The sequence below is a fragment of the Oncorhynchus masou genome, chromosome 30 (genome assembly GCF_036934945.1).
Source record: "Oncorhynchus masou masou isolate Uvic2021 chromosome 30, UVic_Omas_1.1, whole genome shotgun sequence".
NCBI lineage: Eukaryota > Metazoa > Chordata > Actinopteri > Salmoniformes > Salmonidae > Oncorhynchus > Oncorhynchus masou.
Window position 1 is genome coordinate 52,827,074 of NC_088241.1, and position 26,951 is coordinate 52,854,024.

The following is a 26,951-nucleotide window of genomic DNA, read 5'->3' on the forward strand; positions in this document are numbered from 1 at the left end:
TAAACTCTCAGTGAAGTGAAAAAGGTATGGACTGTAGGTGCAAGAAAGAATGACAACAGGCAGAATGTGGTACCATTTACCAGGACTTTATTCCTTCACACGGTAATATGGGGAAAAGGGGCTGGACGGAACCAAAGCAAAGAAAGTAAATCTCAAAGCCCCCCCTCTCCTATCTTACCTGCCTACCCACTACTTACCTAATTTAGCACCACCTGGTGCCCTAACCAAAATACAAGGGGGTGGTCCGCCCAGGTCTTACCTAGTGTGCCTAGACAGCGAATATGCTACGGGTATATGTATGCCCGCGGGCCTCTTGCCTAAGCACTCCCTAGGTGCCTTCCCCTTCCCCCTGGGAACAAATGAAACAGAATATTAAACAATTTCACAAACTAAGAAACAAAGGACATCAAATAAGCTCTATCTGAGCAACAAACTCACAAAACATACCAACTCTCAGCCCAGCAAAATCTCTAGCAAAATCTCTCTAGCAAAATCTCTGCAATGACCTCCGAGCAAAATCTCTCGAGCAAAATCTCTCGAGCAAAATCTCTCGAGCAAAATCTCTGCAATGACCTCCCAGAAAAATCTCTAATGACCTCCCAGAAAAACTCTCTCTCCTGAACAGAACACTGGCTTTTATATAGCTTCAGATTGAATGGGTAATTGGAGACAGCGGTCTTGACGAGGGGGCGGGGTCAGCTCTCCAATTAGCCCTGGAGTCGACCAATCAGCTGCTTGAGGGATTTCAGGAAGCCATTTCCTGAAATAAACACATGCAAACATACAAACTACAACACATAAACTGGGGAACGTAACACGCCGTCACATCTGGACAAGAGGAATACCTATGTAAGAATGCTGTTCATTGACTACAGCTCAGCATTCAACACCATAGTACACTCCAAACTCATCATTAAGCTTGAGTCGCTGGGTCTTGACCCCACCTATGCGACTGGATCCTGGACTTCCTGACGGGCCTCCCACAGGTGGTGAAGGTACGAAACAACATCTCCACTCCGCTGATCCACAACACTGGGGCCACACAAGGGTGCGGGCTCAACAGCAAAGGGAGCACCCCCTATCCACATCAACGGGACCGCAGTGGAGAAGGTGGAAAGTTTTAAGTTCCTCAGTGTACATATCACCGATAAACTGAAATGTTCCATGCACACAGACCGTGTGGTGAAGAAGGCACAACAGCACCTCTTCAACCTTAGGAGGCTGAAAAAATGTGAAAACCGTCACTAACTTTTACAGGTGCACAATTGAGAGCATCCTGTTAGGACTGTATCACCACCTGGTACGGCAATTGCACCGCCCACAACCGCAGAGTTCTCCAGAGGGTGGTGCGGTCTGCACAACACATCACCAGGGGCAAATTACCTGCCCTCCAGGACACCTACAACACCCAATGTCACAGAAGGCAAAAAAGATAATCAAGGACAATAACCACCCGAGCCACTGCCTGTTCACCCCACTTCCATCCAGATGGCGAGGTCAATACAGGTGCGTCAAAGCTTGGACATAGAGATTGAAAAATAGCTTCTATCTCAAGGCCATCAGATTGTTAAACAACCATCACAAGCACATTAGCCTCTTTAATAAATGGAACACTAGTCACTTTAATAATGCCACTTTAAGAATGTTTACATATCTTGCATTACTTATCTCATATGTACAGTGATTTGTCCTTTAAAAGTTTGCAGTGTACAAGCACAGCTTGCATGGTGACGCAGAATTCTATGGCACGTTATTTAAGTGTCAACTACTGTTACCATTAATGCTAGTTCGTGCTAGTTTGACCACCCGAGGGTATCGTTGAGAAGCATTTGATAGCCTTCAATAGTGGCTGTACTAGAGAATTTAAAACCTTTTTTGTAAGAACATAGTAAATAGGACAGATTTTAAGAAATGTTGCTTTATTCATTTGACTAATATTATGGTTTCTATTCCAAGAAAAACAAAAAAAACGTCTGGGTTTCCATAAAATATGGTGCTGTACGACGTTACGGTCGGGAGTAGGCTACAGTACTAGGATATTTAGCTAAAGAATCCCATGTCGTGCTGTCACGTGGGAGACCGGGGTTCAATTCCCCGATGGGGAGGAAGGAATAGGCAGTCCTTGTAAATAATAATTTGTTCTTAACTGACTTGCCTAGTTAAATAAAGGTTACACTAAGAGCATAACATTTCTACACCCTAATTGTATAATTGTAGTCTAACCAATACCCAAATGGAGATTCAGTGAAAATAATAATCTAATTATTTTATCAAGACCAGTCCCCATGCGTGTCTCAGAGCGGCATGAAACAGTGCTGAAAGTTGTAGGCTATTGCTTCAAATCCTATTGCTTCTAACTTCAATATGCTCTTTAAATAAATAAGACCTACACCACTTTTAACAGCACATTACTCAACACTAGTGAGACTCATGTCGCCTACGTTAGGCCTACAGTATATCTAAAAATATGACGTGACTCTACGCCAATAATTACATATAGAGGATTCTAAATTAAAACCAAAATCCGCCTCATGGGTCTCCCGGTGGCGGCCGGCACGGGTATCGAACCTGCATCTGTGGCAATGCGCCACTGGGGAGGCCCTATCCACAAAGTATCAAAATACAGTGAGGCATTGGTAAAGGTAATGGGCTATTATAATACTGTACATGGTGTCCAGGTCAGGATAACAAAAACATTTCCTCATTAATTATGGCTGAGATCCCGTTAACGGGATCGACTTGACAACAGCCAGTGAAAGTGCAGGGCGCCAAATTCAAACAACAGAAATCTCATAATTAAAATTCCTCAAACATACAAGTATTACACACCATTTTAAATATAAACTTGTTGTTAATCCCACCACAGTGTCTGATTTCAAAAAGGCTTTACGACGAAAGCATACCATGCGGTTATGTTAGGTCAGCACCTAGTCACAGAAAAACACAGCCATTTTTACAAGCTAAAGAGAGGAGTCACAAAAAGAAGAAATAAAGATAAAATTAATCACTAACCTTTGATGAATACATGTATGTTTTGTTCGATAAAGTTCATATTTATATCCAAAAATCTCAGTTTACATTGGCGTGTTATGTTCAGTAATGTTTTGCTTCCAAAACATCTGGTGATTTTGCAGAGAGCCACATCAATTTACAGAAATACTCATAATAAACATTGATAAAAGATACAAGTGGTAATGCATGGAATTATAGATATACTTCTCCTTATTGCAACCGCTGTGTCAGATTTCAAAAAAGCTTTACAGAAAAAGCACACCATGCAATAATCTGAGTACAGCGCTCAGAGACCAAAACAAGCCATACAGATACCCACCTTGTTGTGAAGTCAACAGAAGTCAGAAATAGCATTATAAATATTCACTTACCTTTGATGATCTTCATCGGAATGCACTTCCAGGAATCCCAGTTCCACAATAAATGTTTGTTTTGTTCAATAAAGTCCATCATTTGTTTGTTTGCGCTTTTAGTTTACAAATCCAAATTCATGAGGCGCGAGCACTAGGTCCAGACGAAAAGTCAAAAAGTTCAGTTACAGTTCGTAGAAACATGTCAAATGATGTATAGAATCAATCTTTAGGATGTTTTTAACATAAATCTTCAATAATGTTACAACCGGACAATACCTTTGTCTTTTGAAATGCAATCGCTCTCATGGCCGCACACGTGACCAGCTCACGGCCTTCTGCCAGACACCTTAGTCAAACAGCTCTTATTCTCTCCCCTTTCACAGTAGAAGCCTGAAACAAGGTTCCAAAGACAGTTGACATCTAGTGGAAGCCATAGGAAGTGCAATCGGACTAAATTTACACAGTGTCTTGGATAGGCAAAGAGTTGAAAAACTACAAACCTCAGATTTCCCACTTCCTGGTTGGATTTTTTCTCAGGTTTTTTTCTCAGTTCTGTTTTAGTCACAGACATCATTCAAGCAGTTTTATAAACTTCAGAGTGTTTTCTATCCAAATCTACTAATAATATATAATATCTTAGCTTCTGGGCCTGAGTAGCAGGCAGTTTACTCTGGGCACCTTATTCACCCAAGCGACTCAATACCGCCCCCCCAGCCATGAGAAGTTAAACACTATCAGAAAGAATGTCGGTACATATTTATTTTAATCCAAAGCCATGAATGAGTGAGTCACTCAGCTTTATGTAGGTGCCGGCTATATGGCTGGGCCATCAAGTTGATAATATATAATAATATTTTGGAGGTTATTTTGTTTTCAAAAAACAAGTGAGCGATTTGTAATCTGAATAAATGGCAAAATAATATTTCTAAAGGCCAAAACATTTATTTTTGTTTTTTAGAGGGAGAGAAACGCTGGGCCAATTGTGCACTGCCCTATGGGACTCCCAATCACAGTTGGATGTGATACATAATAATAATGATAATACTTTTTGTTGTATTATTTGTTTTGTCTTTTCTGGTGGATTAAACTGAAATTGCAACCAATCACAGCCGGTTGTGATACAGCCAACCTAACTAAGAAATACATTTGACGATAGAATTCTCCCCCTACCCTCCTTCTAGGCAAGTGTATTGTCCAGCAACCTGCTAATAGCCATAATGGCGCTGTATAACATTACCATGTGTGTTTGAAAGAGTATTTTCCTGTAAGCAACAATTTGTTTACCTTCATTAGACAACTTTGTTACAATATTTCTGTAATTCAGTGATATTTATTCCCATAGTAATTCGTTATGGATCCATAACTAAATACACATTGGCATTTTGAAAGAGCATAAAGATGCTGATGAAGAAATACAGTATTGTACAGTATATGCTTTTACATTTGGATAATAAAGCATTTAAAGCATTTTGAAGATATAAGCCACTGGCATTTGTTTATTAGGCTATAGCAGCACAGCATAACGGTCCGGACGGCCCTTGCTGTGCCTGGTGAGCAGTTGGGTTAGACACAAATCATTTATATCTATCTTTCCAATTACTTGCCAATTACAACTTACAAATGTGTGCTTTTCATGTCATTTTTCGTTAAATCCAGTTCGGATTTAAGTACAACATTTGACTGATGCCTTTAGTGAGAGGTTTAATGCTTTAATATTTAATAATATCTACCCTCCGAATTCATATCTAAGGGGGCATTTTAGTTTGAACGTGCAGTCTGGCACTAAGAACAGTGGGAACGTTTCCCTAGTCAGCGACAAAATGAGTGCAATGCCCCTTAAAGTTTTGCTCTGTGCTACCCGGTGGGGCAGGGTGGGGGTCTTTTTGTAAATAAAGCCAGTTTGTTATTTAGAATGATTTATTTCTGTTTTTAGAGGGAGAGAAACCAAAAACCTACAGTCATCTCACGGATCTCCCAGTCGAGGCCATCATGGGTATTGAACCAGCATCTGTAGCAAGACAGCTTGCACTCAGATGCAATGTCTTAGTCCGCTCCACCACTAAGGTGCTGTACTACGTGACCTGTCGGGAGTAGGCTACAGTACTACAGAGACACAGTAGCGCCTTGGGACCCAAAAGCATAATCAGTGCTCTAACAACCCCTTGCGCTGTTCTGGACCAATGAACTAGTGACGCAGGATACCGTTCTAAACCACAAATTACCTCTACCGCAGCATAATCACAACATTTTAGTGGAGCAACCACGGTATATGCAGTATACTGAATACTACACTATACTGAATACTACACCATCTATACTATCTATTGCATCTTAGCCACTCTGTCACTGCTCATCCATATATTTTCTACTTATATATTCTTACCCATTCCTTTACTAGATTGTGTGTATTAGGTTTTGTTGTGGAATTTGTTAGATATTACCTGTTAGATACTGCTGCACTGTCTGATCCAGAAGCATAAGCATTTCGCTACACTCCCAATAAAATCTGCTAACCATGTGTATTTGACCAATACAATTTGATTTGATTTGATACAGGTGTGCCAAGCTTGTAGCATCATACCCAAGACTCAATGCTGTAATAGCTTCCAAAGGTGCTTCAACAAAGTACTGAGTAAAGTGTCTGAATACTTATGTAAATGTGATATTTCAGGTTTTTGCTTTGTCATTATGGGGTATTGTGTGTAGGTTGATGAGGGGGGAAAAATTTATTTAATCCATTGTAGAATAAGGCTCTAACATAATTTTTTTGTTGAAAAAAGGGGTCTGAATACTTTCCAAAGGCACTGTATGTTCTTATAGAAAATTGTAGTATTTCTGTGTGGTCTCCCCTCAGCTTTCCAAACAGAAGGATAGGATGAGACAGTTAGAGGAGGAGGTGAAGAAACAGGAGGCAGAACAGAGGAAAGCAGAAGAAGAGTGGAGGAAGAACACAGACAGAGAGAGCTGGAGAGGAAGAGGGAGGAAGATGAAAGGAAAGAGAAGCAGAGTAAGAGAGAGGAGGAGAGAAGGAAAGAGAAGCAGAGGAAGAGAGAAGGAAAGAGAAGCAGAGGAAGAGAGAAGGAAAGAGAAGCAGAGGAAGAGAGAGGATGAGAGAAGGAAAGAGAAGCAGAGGAAGAGGAAAGGAAAGAGAAGCAGAGGAAGAGAGAAGCAGAGGAAGAGAGAGGAGGAGAGAATGAAAGAGAAGCAGAGGAAGAGAGAAGAGGAGAGAAGGAAAGAGTAGTAGAGGAAGAGAGAAGAGGAGAGAAGGAAAGAGAAGCAGAGGAAGAGAGAGGATGAGAGAAGGAAAGAGAAGTAGAGGAAGAGGAGAGAAGCAGAGGAAGAGAGAGGAGGAGAGAAGGAAAGAGAAGCAGAGGAAGAGAGAGGATGAGAGAAGTAGAGGATGAAAGAAGGAAAGAGCAGCAGAGTGAAAGAAGAGGAGAGAAGGAAAGAGAAGTAGAGGAAGCGGAGAGAAGGAAGGAGAAGCAGAGGAAGAGAGAAGAGGAGAGAAGCAGAGGAAGAGAGAGGGGGAGAGAAGTAAAGAGAAGTAGAGGAAGAGAGAGAATGAGAGAAGGAGAGAGAAGAGGAGAGAAGGAAAGAGAAGCAGAGGAAGAGAGAAGGAAAGAGAAGTAGAGGAAGAGGAGAGAAGGAATGAGAAGCAGAGGAAGAGAGAAGAGGAGAGAATGAAAGAGAAGCAGAGTAAGAGAGAGGATGAGAGAAGTATAGGAAGAGAGAAGGAAAGAGAAGCAGAGGAAGAGAGAAGATGAGAGAAGCAGAGGAAGAGAGAAGATGAGAGAAGGAAAGAGAAGCAGAGGAAGAGAGAGGATTAGAGAAGGGAAGAGAAGCAGAAGATGAGAGAAAGAAAGAGAAGCAGAGGAAGAGAGGATGAGAGAAGGAAAGAGAAGCAGAGGAAGAGAGAGGAGAAGCGAAGGAAAAAAAGCAGAGGAAGAGAGGATGAGAGAAGGAAAGAGAAGTAGAGGAAGAGAGAAGCAGAGTAAGAGAGAAGAGGAGAGAAGTAGAGGAAGAGAAGAGGAGAGAAGCAAAGGAAGAGGAGAGAAGGAAAGAGAAGCAGAGGAAGAGAGAAGGAAAGAGAAGCAGAGGAAGAGAGAGGATGAGAGAAGGACAGAGAAGCAGAGGAAGATGAGAGAAGGAAAGAGAAGCAGAGGAAGAGAGACAACATGGTGAGGACCAGAGACTGAAAGAGGAGGAGAAGAGAAGTGGTAGAATAGAGAGGAGGAACAGAGAGAGGCCCAGGTCCTTGCCAGGAAGGAATGGGAGGAGATTGCATCCAATTTGAATGCTGAGGTAAGGGGTGAGGTAGATTAGATTGGTACCCTTAGGCACAGATATTGGATCAGCTTACCATCCCTCCATCCTATCCTTAAACATTAGGCAGAAAAATTATAAAATGACCTTAGTTCAGTGTCTTGGGGTAACTGTTTGGCCCTGAGGTGACCAGAGGGATGAGGAGTCTTTCAACCATATGGCCCAGTTAATGTGGGGGCTCTCTCTTTCTCTCCCCTTCCTCTCTTTCTCTCTCCATCTTTCTCCCTACAATGTGGTTAATGTCCCATGTACATTCACTCATACATTCTATGCATTTTTCATGATCCCCTCCCTTAATGGGCTATGTAATGGAATAAGCACGACCACACCCAGTCATAGACAGAAACGTCATTAGGAATATTAGAATACTTCTGCTTATATGAATATACATTACGAGAACATTGCCAACATAACTGCCATTAGGGTGCAATCTTCATAACCACTCTCTCCCTCTCTTTCAATTATCTTTCTTTCATTCACTCTTTCATTCTGTCCCTCTTTCCTCTCCCTTGGTGTTTGTTCCGTTGTCTATTGTTAGTTCTAAGGTCAGGGTGGTTAAGGTTAAGACTATGGTTAGTTGTTGAATCACATTTGTTGTTCATAAATCACTACACTTGTATTCTATTCTAATATGGCCAGATCACAACCTTGGCATGACTCACAATACTTTCTCTACCTCTTGGTCAGCCACTTACACACTCAATGTCATTAGGTAAAAAGCTCAATGTCAAGGGGATAAATGATTTAAACAACAACCCGTAAATGTTTCCTTATATGGCGTTAGTGAAATGTGCCCCTCAGTTCTCTTAGTTTTATTAGAGCCTTCTGTCAGGTTGTTGTTTTTTTAATTTAAAATTCTTCTTGACTGTCCAGCTTTTATTTTGGTCATTGTTAGTTCTCAAAGATTATATTTTTGAAAAACATAGAAGTCTAGGTCCATTATCTTTTGTACATACTTTGTATCTGGTTTTAGTCGTTTAAGTTTCCACGGAAAATGTTTTTACATGCCAAAATGAATCATTAAATACAAAATATTACACTCTTTGGACTTAAGCGACCCAAAAAACTTTTCCCAGAAAACTTCCTGCATTAGAGTCGGTTAGGTGAGTCAGATTTAGCCACTTCCTGTGTGGATAGAAAGCCGTAGTTTTATTTAGCCTAGCTTAGGATGCACTTTATATAATGATTGGTTATCATCCGGGACTTGGGTTCATAAATAAGGATTAGCCATAGAAGTGATTTTGAAGTGTGTGGTGACAACATTTCAGAGTTTCATCTTGCTCGAAAAGGAGATCTTTTATTATCTAAATTCAATACTCAAACTTCATGGTTGCTCTTTCTGTCTCTTTCTGTCTCCTTTGTCTCCTCTTCATTTCGATAATGTTCAGCCACATTCTTCATACTTCTCCTTTTCTCCCGTTGAAGGTCTTTTGCCTTTCTCCTCCGTTGTGTAAACCAAGACAAAATACAGTAAACGACAAAACAAGCAGAAAAGAACGGGTGAGTCATGTTAATTCAGACCCTAAGACATCCCCCCCCCTCATCTTAGCACAACCGCTCAAAATGAATCTACAAAGTATTGATTTGCGAGGCAAGCGTTAGCCTCACGATGCAGCCGCATATTAATACTGCTGGCCTTGTCTTCCGTCTCCTACTTACCGCTCTTCATATCTTCATAATTGATTAATGTTCCTTTGTGAAGTACAGATGAATAATGCATTACTCGGCTCGCTTCCCTGCGGCTGACGAGAGCATGTTTAATTTCACTGAATGAAGCCGAGCTCTAGCTTTTGTCCTACTCGTGTGCTGTCGTAGTGTGTTGTGTGTTGTACAGAGACAGGAGTGGTCACTTGTGTGTTGATGCTTTGAGAAGGTGTCTCCTTGAGCTGACAGAGAGCAGGGGTCTCAAGGCGTGGCCCCCCGCCTTTTGATTTGTATCTATCCAATATACATACTGTATCTAATTCACTTGTGGTTTTAACACCAGCCTCAATGAATATAATTATGTATGTAGGATTATGTAGAATTATGTAGGGTAAATTATAATTCACACAAAATCCTTGTGTTATATAGGTAATGAAGCAATAGTGAGGCCTATGTTCTGAGCATACAGATTTTAAGATACTTTTTATTGTCTTTTTAATGGCCAATGTCTGTTGCAAAACTACTTGAAACCACTGCTGTAGCAGGCAGAGAGAGAGAAACGGAGGCTGCACAGCTCATCTGGCTAACGATGCTAATTATGCTAAACTGGCCTAATGATGATGAGGGATTAAAGAGCCCTTACACACGATAAGAGACAGAAAGTGAGAGAGAGAGAGAGAATCACAAACTGTCACTGCATAGAGCTCATCATGTTAATGATAATGAGTGGCTGAAGCGCCAGTGAATTTGTGCATGCATGGTGAGAAGCCACCTGATGGTGAACAGCTGTTGATGAATGGCAGTTAATTTTTCTCCCTCCTCTGCCCCCCCACTCTCTTCAGTGCCAGCTTGTCTTCGCTGGGGTTTCATTGAACGTGTGCCAGCAAACGAGACTCAGCAAATTGAATAAACGCTACTTATCCTGTAACGAAGAGCCTAATTAAATATGCAAATGAGGCTATGAATGAGGGCTCTCAAGAGGGTTTCATGTTTGATTTCCAGTCCTCTCTCTCTCTCTCTCTCTCTCTCTCTCTCTCTCTCTCTCTCTCTCTCTCTCTCTGTGTGCTACTGCTGAGTAAGATGTGAGTGGAGAGGGACAGATGTTACTGTGTGTGCTCTGGGACATTCAATATGTCTGTAGTGGTGTCTGTTTATTTGAAGTCCAAGGACTCTTCCCCTCTAATAGTGCCATGGGTTTCCTTTAGTTTAGTCAGCTAGGGCGTTCCTTAGTCTCCAACCATATGAAAGACAGACAGACAGACAGTGTTCCGGCTCCAGTTAGCGGTGGCAGGACAGACGAAGATTCATGTCTGACAGGAAAACTCCACCCATCTGTAACCACCACCCTCACAAAGTCAAACCAAAAGCTCTCTTAATTTACAACTCTGTCTCTGCGTGTGTTTGGGCTGTGTCGTGGCAGAGTGCGTTGTAGATATGGATCGGTTTTGACTGTGTCTGGTTGTGCAGATGGATGGGTTATGCAATACGAGGGGAGTCTTCTGCTCTGCTGTGGGTAGTTTTATAGTGTCTGGAAGGGTTCATCATTAGAATCAGATGATATCATGGTTACAATCATCGTCATCAAACAGCAGTTGGGTGATTGGCACATCCCAAGGATCCAAACCTTGTATATGCACCCACTGTAATGTAGCCCAAGTGACTGGAAACTTTTTGAGAACAAAGAAAGAAAAGCCCGCTCACACGGTTCTGTAAATGTTCCTTCCGAGTGCTTCATTCTTGCACCACAATACACAACATTTTAGGTCACAGTCTTTGGTCACCTGATCATCTTCCACTTCCAATTGGCTCATTCGACCCCTCTCCTCTCCCTGCAACTATTTCTCAGTTCTCAACCAACTTCTGTGATTAAACAGTTGCTTTGTCTTTAGTTAGAGCCAAGGCACTTTCCTACTGTTGTTAAATCTAAAGTACTTCAGAGTTAATCCAATTTCTTAAGTGAAGTCCTCACCTTTCTCCACTTAGTATAAACATTACCCTAGCCATTAGCTGAGCTAATGCACTAATGAAAGAGAGTGCCTTTAGTTTGACTGGGACGTTATAGCGCTCTATATAGCGCACTGAATGCTAATCACAGCATCTGCATGTTTAAAGGCAGGGACTAGCGCAGGACTCCAACGTTCTTTGCTAACTACAGCATGTTCTAAAGGGATGCTAATGCTACTTTTTTTATGCCAATGCTACATGCTAATCGCTGAGTCAGCTGCTATGTGCCCTTCTCTTATTAGGTAAACTGATTTAACCCAGATTAGACACACGTACTCTGAATATCAATTACTTGACCTGGCTGTAAACTAGATTCGGTTGACATGTTCCCATCCAGGTATGAAAAAAGCCACGATGCTGCATTTCTATGCACTTTCCTTTATTTCATGCTATTTATTGTTGGGGATAGGGGGCAGTATTTTCACTTTGGATGAATTGCGTGCCCATAGTGAACTGCATCCTACTCTGTCCTAGATTGCTAATATATGCATATTATTATTACTATTGGATAGAAAACACTCTGAAGTTTCTAAAACTGTTTGAATTATGTATGTGAGTATAACAGAACTCATAGGGCAGGCGAATCTTCCAAACAGGAAGTGAAATTCTGAATGCGTGTCTAATTTCAAGTCATCACCTATTCACTTCCAAATAAGATATGGATCTGGTAGCACTTCCTACGCCTTCCACTAGATGTCCTCATTCAGTAGAACGTGGAATGGAGCTTCTGGCGTGAACTTTGACCGAATGTGAGGGGAAAGAGTCACTGTCTTGGCAGAATGCAATTTCCCTGTGGCGCATTTGTCTGTGGATGTCACCATTGTTCCATTTGGCTGCAGATGAAAACGTATGCTCCGGTTGGAACGTTATTGGATATATATGAAAATAACATCCTGAAGATTGATTCTCTACTTAGTTTGACCAGTTTATTCGACCTGGAATATATCTTTTTGAAGTTTTCGTCTGAGTTCTCCTGGACCAGCGTCAGCTTTTGGGCTGAAAGTGCTAGCAAATGCAGCTAATTGGACACTAGTATTGGACATTATGGAGCGAAACAAATATTTATTGTGGAACTAGGACTCCTTGCACTGCATTCTGATGAAAGTTCATCAAAGGTAAGGGAATATTTATGATGTAATTTCGTATTTCTGTTGACTCCAACATGGCGGAGAAATATATTTACGTCTGAGCGCCGTCTCAGATTATTGCATGGTAGGCTTTTTTCGTAACATTTAAAAAAAATCTGACACAGCGGTTGCATTTAGAACCAGTGTATCTTTAATTATATGTAGAACATGTCTCTTTGGTCAAAGTTTATGATGAGTATTTCTGTTATCTGGCGTAGCTTTCTATAATTCCTCCGGATATTTTGGAGGCATTTCTGAACATGGTGTCAATGTAAACCGAGATTTGTGGATATAAATATGCATATTATCGAACAAAACATAAATGTATTGTGTAACATGTCATATGAGTGTCATCTGATGAAGATTTTCAAAAGGTTAGTGATTCATTGTATCTCTAATCCTGCTTTTGTGACTCTATCTTTGGCTGGGAAAAATATCCGTTTTTTTTTTGATTTGTTGGTGGTCTAACATAAATATATGTTGTGTTTTCGCTATAAAACATTTTAAAAATCGGACATGATGGTAGATGAACAAGATGTTTACCTTTCATTTGCTGTATTGGACTTGTTAATGTGTGAAAGTTAAATATTTCGAAAGAATATTTTTGAATTCCCCGCGCCACCTTTTCAGCTGAATGGTGGGGGGGTAGTTCCCCTAGGGGAACGCCTTGCCATAACTAAACTGAGGGCTCTATTTTCATCTGCCGGTAAGGATGCGCAAATCTCAAATGTACGTTAGTTTGCAATTTTGTTATGTAAAAACTGGCGCACTAGCATTTTCCATCCCTTACGCCAGGTTCAATTTACCTGTCTAAGATCCGCTCTCTTGCGCTGAGGTGGGAGGGGTGGAAATATTTGAAGTGTGTCCTTAAAAACGTGCGCCAATATGCCAATTTCAGTGAGCGCAACAAGGGATATTTAAGACCGACCAAAAGCTGGTCTTACCTATAACGCAATTGGTTATGGCATGGATTTAACCTTATGTACATCACCCACGTTTTATAAAAATATCCCGAGCAGCAAAACAGTCAAGACATTCCTCTTTTTTTTAATATTGGACATTATTTTTGTCCAGCTTCTGTGAAATGTTTGGACTCATTATGTGCGATGCCCATTGCATGAAAGGTGTCAGTGACTGTAGGACATTACGTTAAAATAACATTCAGTTATTTAAAAAGACTGCTTATTGTTTTTTGTTCATAATTTTGTAAAAAGTTGCATCTTCGACCTTCCTCTGTTGGACCGAACTGTCAAATCGTGGGAATTCAGATCGCTGTCCGTGGTGCTGAATCTGCTTCTAAACTATATTTGCCTGTTTGTTTACCTTTCACGTGGGAATGTCACTTGGGCTACTGGCCATATCAACCGTGATGACAGGCAATAGCTATATACACTGAGTGTACAAAACATTAAGAACACAATATTAAGTTGCACCCCCCCCCTCCTTTGCCCTCAGAACAGCCTCAAGTCGTCTGGGGCATGGACTCTACATGTTGCCCATGTTGACTCCAATGCTTACCACAGTTGTTTGAAGTTGACTGGATGTCCTTTGGGTGGTGGACCATTGTTGATACACATGGGAAACTGTTGAGCATAAAAAACCCAGAAGCGTCTTGCCCATTCACCCTCTGAATGGGACACATACACAATCCATACCTCAATTGTCTCAAGGCTTGAAAATCATTTAACCGGTCTCCTCCCCTTCATCTACACTGATTTAAAGTGGATTTAACAAGTGACATCAATAAGGGATCATAGCTTTCTTTCACCTGGTCAGTCTGTGATGGAAAGCGTTCATAATGTTTTGTACAGTCCGTGTATATTTCAGAGCAGTAACGGTGAGTGGACGTTCCCCCTTTTCTCTTTATATTACATCTGTTTCCAGCTCCTGTCAAAAGTTAGGATGTGCGTGTCACCCTCCATATTCTACGTTGTCATAGGCCTAATATTATATTCCCACGGGGAGTTGTTACATTTGATTAGAATTATTCACTTTATTTTTTAGGTCTTATCAATAGTGAATTGAATATTGCTTATTGACAACATTAGGCATGTCCATGGCTCAGACATAATGCATTTTACAGTATGCCTATATCAGTGTGAATGCTATGTTAACAATGCATTTACATTTTGAAGCCATGCAATTACTGTTCAAAAACGTGTTCAACATATTAAGCAAATATGAGATAGGCCTACATTTTGTTATTTTGTTTCTGTAGGCTATTTAACAAACAAGGCTATAAAGGACTAACATTTGAATTGGAGTTGATGACAACGCAATACATAAAAGACCATAAATACACAACTTGAAGCAATCACACGCACGTTCTGATTGGACAGTAAGGGGTCAAGCCTTGACACACCTTCAACTTGTTTGTTCATCAAAACCCAGCCAATGTGATGCACCATTCTTCTCAAGGTAAGGTCACTATTTGTCCATTGACCAAAATGCCACAAAAACATCACTTTGATTAAAAACAATTATCTAAAAAATGTCAAGGGATGTATTTTTGATCCCAGGTCAAATTGTTTGACATTCTATTAGGACAATGTAACTTTGAAATCACCTCAAATGTTTTTCCTTTTCTTTCTCCATGGCTCTGTCCAGAAACAGCTCCTAGCCCCTAGACACAAATGATTGATGGATGGATGGATGGATAGATAGATAGGCCTATAAGCAATGGCAAAAATCCCACCTAACCTATCAGAGGGAAAGGTGGAGCTACTAGCATATTTAATTGCTACTACCATATTCATATGCCATACCAATAAGGTATTTGCCTTATTGGTATGGGTTGCCTAAAAAGCATCGGGCCTTAGTTCTATTATCGCCGTTAAAACCCCCTAGAGTTGATGTCCGCGCCCCCACGGCAATCGAAATAGCATAATACAAAAATCCCCAGCAAAATCTGTCTGTTTAAACTCGAGATATCTGGAGTTTTTTGTTGTTGCGTGGGCAGCGGCTCAATCCAACGCATCCGCCAATGTCGGCCTTCCGCGTCTGCGGTGGAAGGTGGCCGGGGTTACGGGGTACAGCAGTGTTTGACAGGAAAACGGTTTGGCCCACAATCTAATATGCCCACTATTTGTAAAGACGAGACAAGCCTCACAAGACTCCTCTAAGGGTCTAGCTCTAATGGTAGCCTGGTACCAGTTTAAAACATTTATGGAAGTATATATGAAAGTAGTTTGGTGCCAAAAATAAGAGGTTAAATATGGGTCCATAAAAAAAAGAAATCCTGATCTTTCTTATATCGCTCACCTGTACAGTAGGACAGACACTTTAAAACAAACCTCCTTTTGACGATCTGTGTTTCCGTGTATGAACTGTTATTCAATGTGTTTCTATGGGCTAATAGCAGTAAGGCCAAATTCAATGTTTCATCAAATAGCTAAATGATCCTTGGTATGACCATCTTAAAACAATTCCATATTTTAGCTTCGTAGAACCCCCCACCCCCGCCGTAGACTCTTAAGGTTTGACGTTGTGTTGACCTGGTTCCAGGGCTCCGTCTGCTGCTTCTGTCTTCCGCATGACCAGTCTCCCAGTCACCCCTGTAGCCACCCTCTGAACCAAGCCTAATCGATCACCATGCCAATCTACATTCTCCACACAGCATGACCAAGTCTTACTATCTTATTTTTTTACTGATTTAGGTTGTAGACCCCCCCCCTCCCCTCCCCCAGATATAAAATGTCAATTTCATTGGTTTCATATCTGAGGGAATATGGACAGGTGTGTGTGTGTGTGTGTGTGTGTGTGTGTGTGTGTGTGTGTGTGTGTGTGTGTGTGTGTGTGTGTGTGTGTGTGTGTGTGAGAGAGAGAGAATGAGGGGGCACAGCATGAAACATCAAAGGGGAAGCTTTTTTGCTGATGTACAAATCACAGTCGAATGAATATATTAATGTGGAACCAATTACCTTAGGGAAGTGTTGTCTGTATGCTGGTTTTACCAACGCGCTCCTCATCTTTGGCAAAGCTGAGAACAGTGAGGGAAAGCCTAAAGCGACGGACTAAGCTGGCAGAGTTAGTTTTCCTTACATTTTCAATTTACTACATTTCCATGTTTTCTACTGGTGTGAACATTGAATTAATCCGGAAATAGAAAGTACAAATAAACTTTGGTATTGTTCTACAATGAATTGGCTTGGATTCACTTTGAGTTCTGGCAGAAGGGGGCAGTGCAGTAGAATAGTGTCCTGTAGTGACATGTTGAGGTCTCTACTGTTCTAGATAAATGACTTCAACACACCTCAGCTAGACCCCTAGCTGCTCTTTAAAGCCTCTTCTAATTCAGTGTTAAAGCACTGACAATAGACTAAAACACAAACACACACACAGTATATCAGTGTTAAAGCACTGATAATAGACCCACATCCACATTGATTGGCCTTCATACGTTTACAGCTCACTTTAATTGCCTTAAAAAAGACCATTAGTCAGCTGTGTGTGTGTGTGTGTGTGTGTGTGTGTGTGTGTGTGTGTGTGTGTGTGTGTGTGTGTGTGTGTGTGTGTGTGTGTGTGTGTGTGTGTGTGTGTGTGTGTGTGTGTGTCCATCGACAGAAAGCCCTATTGATTTATCAGCTTCAGGATTTGTCTTGTCCCTCCGTACATAAAAAGTCTGCATGTGCTTTTCAGAAAGGGAAATGGCCCCCATCGACTCCCTTAACTTGAGCCCAAACGCTAAAGATTTTTGGATAAGCTGGCTCATTACTTAAGCTGAAATCAATAGGCAGGATCATGGTGGGAGCATGCTCTAGTGAATGAACAGAGCAGGGAGGGATATAGCCCTGTTCTGGCTGGGGAGATGGGGTGTGATGGGCTCCACTCATCCCTGTCCTGTCTCGGTTGGGTCTGGTCGATGTCTGGGGGTAGTGGAGTGAGGATGGCTGGAGGCGTCATACAGTGGTCTCTCTTTCTCTATCTCTCTTTCTCTTTCTCTCTGCATTTTTACCTATGCTAACATGCGCTATCTCTGCCAAAAATACCTTAATACTCAGAATAATTTAGCAGGTCTCTGTTTTAATTGTTCCTATCTGTTTCTTTTTGTGTCTGTTCCAGGTGGAGAGTGTCAGGGAGGAGGAAGAGAGACAGAGGAGGGATATTCTGACTCTCAGACAGAGAGAGAAGACTCTTCTATCAGAGGTAGGTAGAGATAGGGCTGGTGTTGGGGATAGGGTAGTTTGAATATCTGTCTCTTTCTACTGTGTGTGTGTGTGTGTGTGTTAGTTGCAGACCCAGGAGAGGAGGCTGTGTGAGACCCAGAGAGAGAGCAGAATGAGGGTAGAGGACACGGCTCGCCTACAGTCTCAGCTGGATCAAGTCCAGAGCTCACACACGCAAACTATGCGCCAGGTACATACACACACACTTCCATGTGCACACAATAGATACAGCTCACACAGGCTTAGCATACACCCAATGAGTCCACACACACACTACTCCAGATGTAATGGAGAACTTGTTTGTTTGTCAACATGTGTATTGTCACCCTCCAAACCACACTCCAGCACCCCTCCCTCCCTCCTCTCCTCTGCTAAGGTGTCCCTTTGTTCTCCCACTCATAAATATGGAAGATGCCTGATGAGATTCACGGACAAGAAAAGAATCAAAATCTATTGTTGCGTGTCCTTTCCCCGTGTAAAGTTTGCTTTAAATGTCACACATTAGCATGTGAACTTTTAAATGAGCTTGTTTGCTCACTGACGCGGGCCATGTAAATAGCCATATTGAATATAGTACAGGGAGGCGTTGGAGAGGGGGACAGATTTGGCCGTCGCACCGTCAATTAGGCCTCGCCTGGGGAATCTAGCGCCAAACAGCCCCATCGACTGACCGTGTCTCACTTTCTCACACACACACACACACACACACACACACACACACACACACACACACACACACACACACACACACACACACACACACACACACACACACACACACACACACATCAGACCTAAATAGAGTCTCTCAGAATCCTCCCTGATGGCTTGTGTTTTTGGGGGGAGTTTGATTGACAAGCATCACTCCCAATATGAATCTGCTCATGTATTATTCACATCTTACCTCCCCTTGGAGGAATGTGTGTGTGTGTGTGTGTGCTTGTTCGTTCGTTCGTTCGTCACAAAGCCATCACTCAGAAACAGGCTCAGGAAACAAAAGCATCATGATTATTTCTCGTCACATTGCATTAGATTATGTCTTGTGAAGACGTTACCATTTAGTTATGCAACAAGGATATCCTCTGTTAGAACATACGTTTCAAGTTTTAAAGCACAGTGCCTGGACACAGCCCTTAGTCGTGGTATATTGGCCACAAACCCTGAGGTGCCTTATTGCTGTTATAAACTGGTTGGTTTCCAACGTATATCAATTAGAGCAGGAAAAATACATGTTTTGTCAGCCAATCACCATTCAGGGCTCTAACCACCCAGTTTATGATACCGTATTTACAATCAGCAGGGAAACTGGAGTGATAGAGGTAGAAAAGTATAGGGGTCACTAGGCATTAGGATGATAAACAGAGTAGCAGCATATGATGATTGTACAGTCGGAAGTCGGAAGTTTACATACACTTAAGTTGGAGTCGTTAAAACTTGTTTTTCAACCACTCCGCAAATTTCTTGTTAACAAACTATAGTTTTGGCAAGTCGGTTAGGACGTCTACTTTGTGCATGACACAAGTACATTTTTCCAACTATTGTTTACAGACAGATTATTTCACTTATAGTTCACTGTATCACAATTCCAGTGGGTCAGAAGTTTACATACACTAAGTTGACTGTGCCTTTAAACAGCTTGGAAAATTCCAGAAAATGACGTCATGGCTTTTGAAGCTTCTAATAGGCTAACTGACATCATTTTAGTCAATTGGAGGTGTACCTGTGGATGTATTTCAAGGCCTACCTTCAAACTCAGTACCTCAGAAAAGAATTGTAGACCTCCACAAGTCTGTTTCAACCTTGGGTGCAATTTACAAATGCCTGAAGGTACTACGTTCATCTGTACAAACAATAGTACACAAGTATAAACACCATGAGACCACGCAGCCTTCATACCACTCAGGAAGGAGACGTGTTCTGTCTCCTAGAGATGAACGTGCTTTGGTGTGAAAAGTGCAAATCATTCCCAGAATAACGGCAAAGGACCTTGTGAAGATGCTGGAGGAAACAGGTACAAAAGTATCTATATCCACAGTAAAACAAGTCCTATATCGACATAACCTGAAAGGCCACTCAGCAAGGAAGAAGCCACTGCTCCAAAACCGCCATAAAAAGCCATACTACGGTTTACAACTGCACATGGGGACAAAGATCGTACTTTTTTGAGAAATGTCCTCTGGTCTGATGAAACAAAAATAGAACTGTTTGGCCAAAATAACCATCGTTATGTTTGGAGGATAAAGGGGGTGGCTTGCAAGCCGAAGAACACCATCCCAACAGTGAAGCACGGGGGTGGCAGCATCATGTTGTGGGGGTGCTTTGCTGCAGGAGGGACTGGTGCACTTCATAAAATAGATTGCGTCATGAGGGAGGAAATTATGTGGATATATTGAAGCAACATCTCAAGACATCATTCAGGAAGTTAAAGCTTGGTCGTAAATGGGTCCTCGGCTGTGTGTGGTCTTCCAAATGGACAATGACCCCAAGCATACTTCCAAAGTTGTGGCAAAATGGCTTAAGGACAACAAAGTCAAGGTATTGGAGTGCTTATCACAAAGCCCTGACCTCAATCCTATAGAAAATTTGTGGGCAGAATTGAAAAAGCGTGTGAAGAGCAAGGAGGCCTACAAACCTGACTCAGTTTCACCAGCTCTGTCAGGAGGAATGGGCAACATTCACCCATCTTATTGTGGGAAGCTTGTGGAAGGCTACCCAAAATGTTTGACCCAATTTAAAGGCAATGCTACCAAATACCATTCGAGTGTATGTAAACTTCTGACCCACTGGGAATGTGATGAAAGAAATAAAAGCTGAATTAAATAATTCTCTGCACTGTTATTCTGACATTTTACATTCTTAAAATAAAGTGGTGATCCTAACTGACCTAAGACAGGGAATGTTTACTAGGATTAAATGTCAGGAATTGTGAAAAAAATGAGTTTATATGTATTTGGCTACTTCTGACTTCAACTGTATTTGAGTGGGTTTGTGTGTGTAGGTAGAGTCAGTATAAATATACAGTACCAGTCAAAAGTTTTGACATACCTACACTTTCAACGTTTTTTATTTATCTTTACTATTTTCTACATTGTAGAATAATAGTGAAGACATTAAAACTACGAAAGAACACATATGGGATCATGTAGTAACCAAAAAAGTGTTAAACAAATCCAATTATATTTTATATTTGAGATTCTTCAAAGTTGCCACCTTTTGGCCTTGATGACAGCTTTGCACACTCTTGGCATTCTCTCAACCAGCTTCACCTGGAATAATTTTCCCAACAGTCCTGAAGGAGTTCCCACATATGCTGAAATGTTCTGCATTGACTGACCGTCATGTCTTAAAGTAATGATGGACTGTCATTTCTCTTTGCTTATTTGAGCTGTTCTTGCCATAGCCCTATTTGGTAAAATACCATACTATATTCTGTATACCACCCCAACCTTGTTAAGAAGGAAGGAAATTCCACAAATTAACTTTTAACAAGGTACACCTGTTAATTGAAATACATTCCAGGTGGCTACCTCATGAAGCTGGTTGAGAGAATGCCAACAGTGCTAAAACCTGTCAAGGCAAAGGGTGGCTACTTTGAAGAATCTCAAATATAAAATATATTTGTTTATATTTGTTTAACACTTTTTTGGTTACTACATGATTCCTAATGTGTTATTTCATTGTTTTTACGTCTTCACTATTATTCTACAATGTAGAAAATCGTAAAAATAAAGAGAAACCCTGTAATGAGTAGGTGTGTCCAAACTTTTGACTGGTACTGTATGTGCATGTTATGTGTGTGAGCCGATGATGGAGTGAATTTTTGTGTGTGTCTGTGTGAGTGTTTAGGGCCCTGTGAATGTGCATACAGTCAGTGCAAAAATAGAAATAAATTACAAGCGTCATCTCTGATAGTCTGTGTAGCCATTTTGTTATCTATTTAGCTGTCTTATGGCTTGGGAATATAAGCTGTTCAGGACCCTGTACCTATGGCCGTGCGGTAGCAGAGAGAACCGTCTTTGGCTTCGGTGACTGGAGTCTTTTTAATGATTTTCCTGGCCTTCCTTTCACACCACCTGATATAGAGGTCCTGGATGGCAGGGAGCTCGGCCCCAGTGAGGATATGGATAGATGCAGGGAGGGCAGAGTGTACATGTTTGTATTGCAACCTATTCAGTATCTCCGTAGTATCAAGAAACACAGCTGGATATTAGTCAGACTTATTATATAGCTCCTGTCTCTAGGTAGTATTGGGGACATGAGAGTTGATGTCATTACATTGCCTATTCGCTCCGTGTATAACAAGGATTTAATGTCTGCCTGCCTCCGTGTCAATGAGTAGCTGTAATTTGGGTCCTCGGCTGTGTGTGCCTACGAGTTCAATATAAACTACCACAACATGTAAACATTTGTTTTGAACAGTGAACATGTAAACCCCTCCAGAACCTCGAGGCACACAACCAGCCAGTCAGGTCCAGTGTTCTGTGATAAGCAGTGGTTCTGATCAGACGCTACAGAGCCATAATCATGTTTGTGCCACTGAATTCTTTAACCTTTCCGTGACCCTTCAGGATGCCAGCGGGCCAATCACAAAGCATAATTGAATCACTGCGGCAGGCAGCTCCCTGACTGATGAAAAAATTAAATTGAAGGTGAAATATGAATAGGACAGAGAGAGAGGGAGTGAGACAGGGATCCTAGGCAATCCTACCTTTTTACTCTCTCACACACACATGTGTGCGTGCACAAACATATGAATGTGAACGCACATACAAAGTAATCATACCTTTTCAAATCTCACCTGAGAAAGAGTGAGGGACTGTAGAGGAGAGAGAGACTTATAGAGAAAGAGGGGGGCAGAGATGTAAACAGCCTCCTGTTCTCCTCATTACCCCTGAGGTCCTCTGTGAGGATATTCCTGTAAAATAACCTCATTTTCTTTTTTAAGCCGGTTAGTGTTTACCTCCAAGATGAATATTTCTGTGTGTTGTTAATATCAGACTGTAGTTCTGACGAATGCTAAGTTTGGACAACTGTTCCTCCCTGGCTTCACAGACAGACCGTAAGATAGATGAGTTAGTTTGATGAAGCTGACCGATGGCGGTGTACGTATATGCGTGTGTGTGTGACAGTGTGATCCTCTGATTGATAAGGTGTCTGTGTTAGGTGTAGATTGCTGTAGTTGATTGGTTGTGAGGGAAACACTCATTTATAATCAACACAAGACGACATATTAAATTGTAGATTGTCTGGCGCTGGACGTAAAACTGACAGACAATGATGTAGAATATGAATAAAAAATCTATAAATTGCTACATTACAAAATACTTAAAGGCTTCTTATAGGAACATAGAAGCCAGGCAGTGTAACTAATCACCACATTATAATGTGATTGTGATTGAATGAATAATAGACAACATTAACTGTTGTTGTTTAACCATTCAAATACAGTTTGCTTCGACTATTCACTGAGCTAGAGATACAGAGAGATGGACAGAGAGAGAGATTCAAATATCTGAATTGGTTTTAATTCAGTACGGAAATATGTATCAGTGTTGTATAAGGTTGCAGTGTATTGAAGCACTGTGTGAGTTTGTCTTTAGTTTCTGTCTGCGTGTGTTTTTCATTTAGATTGTCATTGTTAACGGTCATGAAGATCAATGTCCCTCATATGATAACAATAATATACAGTTGTGTGTGCGTGTGTGCATGTGTGCGTGTGTGTGTGTGTGTGTGTTAAATGAGAGCTGTGTGTGTATTAACTGAGAGCTGTGTGTTAAATGAAAGCTTTGTGTGCGTGCCTGGTGGCAACCTTGCAGTGAGACAGTTGAATGGTAGATTGCTGTAGGTGTTGAGGTGTGACTGAGGCAGTAGCAAACACTGTAGTACTGACAGGGGACTTCAGGTGGTGCTGTGGCAGCCCTATACCACACACACACACACACACACACACACACACACACACACACACACACACACACTGACGAATGGCAGCAATTAGAGGGGGAAACCATGCTTGTGAGGACAGGAGAGCGCTGAGGGGCTGTAAGGGTGTGTGTCGGTGTGGTGTGTTTGGGTCTTTTCTCTTCCTTACTCTCCACTCATCCATCTAAATATCAACACACAGCTAATACCATTGGACTACACAGCATAGGACAGAGAGGGGCGGGTGGATAGTGAGGGTGAGGGGTAGTAGGTTTAATGGTGAGGTGGTAGAGGGCTGAGAGGTAGGGGAAGGGGTGAGGGGTAGTAGGTTTAATGATGTGGTGGTAGAGGTAGGGGAAGGGGTGAGACCGATGGGTAGTAGGTTTAATGGTGAGGTGGTAGAGGGCTGAGAGGTAGGGGAAAGGGTGAGACCGAGGGGGTAGTAGGTTTAATGGTGAGGTGGTAGAGGGCTGAGAGGTAGGGGAAGGGGTGAGACCGAGGGGTAGTAGGTTTAATGGTGAGGTGGTAGAGGGCTGAGAGGAAGGGGTGAGGGTGAGGGGTAGTAGGTTTAATGGTGAGGTGGTAGAGGGCTGAGAGGTAGGGGAAAGGGTGAGACCGAGGGGGTAGTAGGTTTAATGGTGAGGTGGTAGAGGGCTGAGAGGTAGGGGAAGGGGTGAGACCGAGGGGTAGTAGGTTTAATGGTGAGGTGGTAGAGGGCTGAGAGGAAGGGGTGAGGGTGAGGGGTAGTAGGTTTAATGGTGAGGTGGTAGATGGCTGAGAGGTAGGGGAAAGGGTGAGACCGAGGGGTAGTAGGTTTAATGGTGAGGTGGTAGAGGGCTGAGAGGTAGGGGAAGGGGTGAGGGGTAGTAGGTTTAATGGTGAAGTGGTAGAGGGCTGAGAGGTAGGGGAAGGGGTGAGGGTGAGGGGTAGTAGGTTTAATGGTGATTTGGTAGAGGGCTGAGAGGTAGGGGAAGGGGTGAGACCGAGGGGTAGTAGGTTTAATGGTGAGGTGGTAGAGTGCTGAGAGGTAGGGGAAGGGGTGAGGGGTAGTAGGTTTAATGGTGAAGTGGTAGAGGGCTGAGAGGTAGGGGAAGGGGTGAGGGTGAGGGGTAGTAGGTTTAATGGTGAGGTGGTAGAGGGCTGAGAGGTAGGGGAAGGGGTGAGACCGAGGGGTAGTAGGTTTAATGGTGAGGTGGTAGAGGGCTGAGAGGTAGGGGAAGGGGTGAGGGGTAGTAGGTTTAATAGAGAAGTGGTAGAGGGCTGAGAGGTAGGGGAAGGGGTGAGACCGAGGGGTAGTAGGTTTAATGGTGAGGTGGTAGAGGGCTGAGAGGTAGGGGAAAGCGTGAGACCGAGGGGTAGTAGGTTTAATGGTGAGGTGGTAGAGGGCTGAGAGGTAGGGGAAGGGGTGAGGGGTAGTAGGTTTAATGGTGAAGTGGTAGAGGGCTGAGAGGTAGGGGAAGGGGTGAGGGTGAGGGGTAGGTAGTAGGTTTAATGGTGAGGTGGTAGAGGGCTGAGAGGTAGGGGAAGGGGTGAGGGGTAGTAGGTTTAATGGTGAAGTGGTAGAGGGCTGAGAGGTAGGGGAAGGGGTGAGGGTGAGGGGTAGTAGGTTTAATGGTGAGGTGGTAGAGGGCTGAGAGGTAGGGGAAGGGGTGAGACCGAGGGGGAGATGGGTGTTTCTCTTAAGAGACATGTCTTCTCTGGAGTCTTCGGAGCTATACCATCTATTTTATATTACTACCCTATATCCACACACACACGGACACGGACACGGAGATTCCCAGGCGTGTGGTATTCAGTTGAGTGTGAGATAGGCCTGAGCCATGTGCCGTAGCCATCAAATGTTAAACCCCATATAGATACCCTATTATATACCCCACACACACGCATACACACACACACACACACACACACACACACACACACACACACACACACACCGTGTGTCATCATTCAATGTCCTCTCCACCCCCTACCATCTCCGTATTCCTCTCCTCACCCTTCCTCCCTTCCTCCTCCACTCTACAAATGAAAATCCCTTCTTGCAAATCCTGCAAACAGCCTATTCTCAAACACAACTCAACCCCCCCTCCCGTAAGACACATATGACATTTTCTCTTGTCTGTGTGTGTATTTTGGCTGATGCAGGCATAATAACAATATCAGAGTCTGTCATTAGAGTTACATGAGAATTAATATATATGATATATCAGATTACTGGGTCTGGGGATAGGACAACTGGGCAAGATATATTGTGGTCTTTTATAAGATGGTGGAGTTGAAACACACACACAGTGCCTGCAAGTCAAGAGGACATTAGTTAGTGTGAGAATGACATATCCTGGTGCAAAGGCCTGGATGGCCTTTATTGATGGACAGAGTCTTAAAGCCATCAGTCACTTTAGAGGAGTTTAATTGGAGCCAGCATCAAACGATAAACTCACCAACATGCATAGCTGAACAGCCCAATGCAGCACATTAATCACAACCAGGCACACACACCCACACACCGCACCCACATACCGCTCACACACACACCCACACAGAGTGAGACGGAGACAAGTGTTCCAGACATACAGTATATTCTGATGATAGATGATCCATTTAACTTTGATTTCTGAGAGCAATGAGCTCGCCAGCGATACAGGGATACAACACACACAAACTCACACACACACACTCAAAGACATGCACACCATACACACACATACTTGCACCACACACGCACGCACACGTGTATTTGCATTAGGGGTATTATAATGTGACAATGATTTGTGATGTAAAGCAATCTGGACTGAAGTCATTTGTCAGCCCCTGTGTCTGACACACACACACACACACACACACACACACACACACACACACACACACACACACACACACACGTAATAACAAATTACACTTCGCTATTGAGAAATTAAAACAGGAACTGATTTGATATTCACCCTTAGCCGAGGGCTTGAAGGGGAAGGGTCGGACGGACGGGAGGGTGAGAGGGTGAAATGAATCAGTGTGTGTGTTGTTGTATGTTTGGTCACTTTTATCTAGTGATATCAGTTTTGCATGGGCTGCATCTCAATCCGCCTATGTCAGCGGTGGATGGTAGCCGAGCTACAGCGGTGGATGGTAGCCGAGCTACAGCGGTGTTTGTCAGACCAGGAGACATTCCGAAAAATCGGTCTTCTCGCGAAAACGTTTGTAGTGTCCGAACAGTTTGGCTACAAACTCTATGAAAAGGGGAGACTCTCACGAACGGTGTTCTCTGTTTTGCTCTATGACCCCCAGCGTCACGGGACTCATCTGAAGGTAACCCATACAAATGAATGGAAGTACGGAGGTAGTTTTCTGCCAACAAAAATAAGGGGATAAATATGTGTACATTTTTTAAATAAAAAACATATACA

At 42.5% G+C, this 26,951-nt stretch overlaps 1 protein-coding gene across 2 annotated transcripts in view; it reads left to right on the top strand.

Moving 5' to 3' along the window:
- The window catches only part of LOC135522745 (trichohyalin-like), a 152,645-nt gene that overhangs the window by 34,886 nt on the left and 90,808 nt on the right, over positions 1-26,951 (top strand). For both annotated transcript variants that reach the window (XM_064949291.1, XM_064949292.1), the window contains 2 exons: positions 17,525-17,608; positions 17,693-17,818. In XM_064949291.1, the coding sequence (XP_064805363.1) occupies positions 17,525-17,608; positions 17,693-17,818 (210 nt within the window). The remainder of the gene's footprint in view (positions 1-17,524; positions 17,609-17,692; positions 17,819-26,951) is intronic.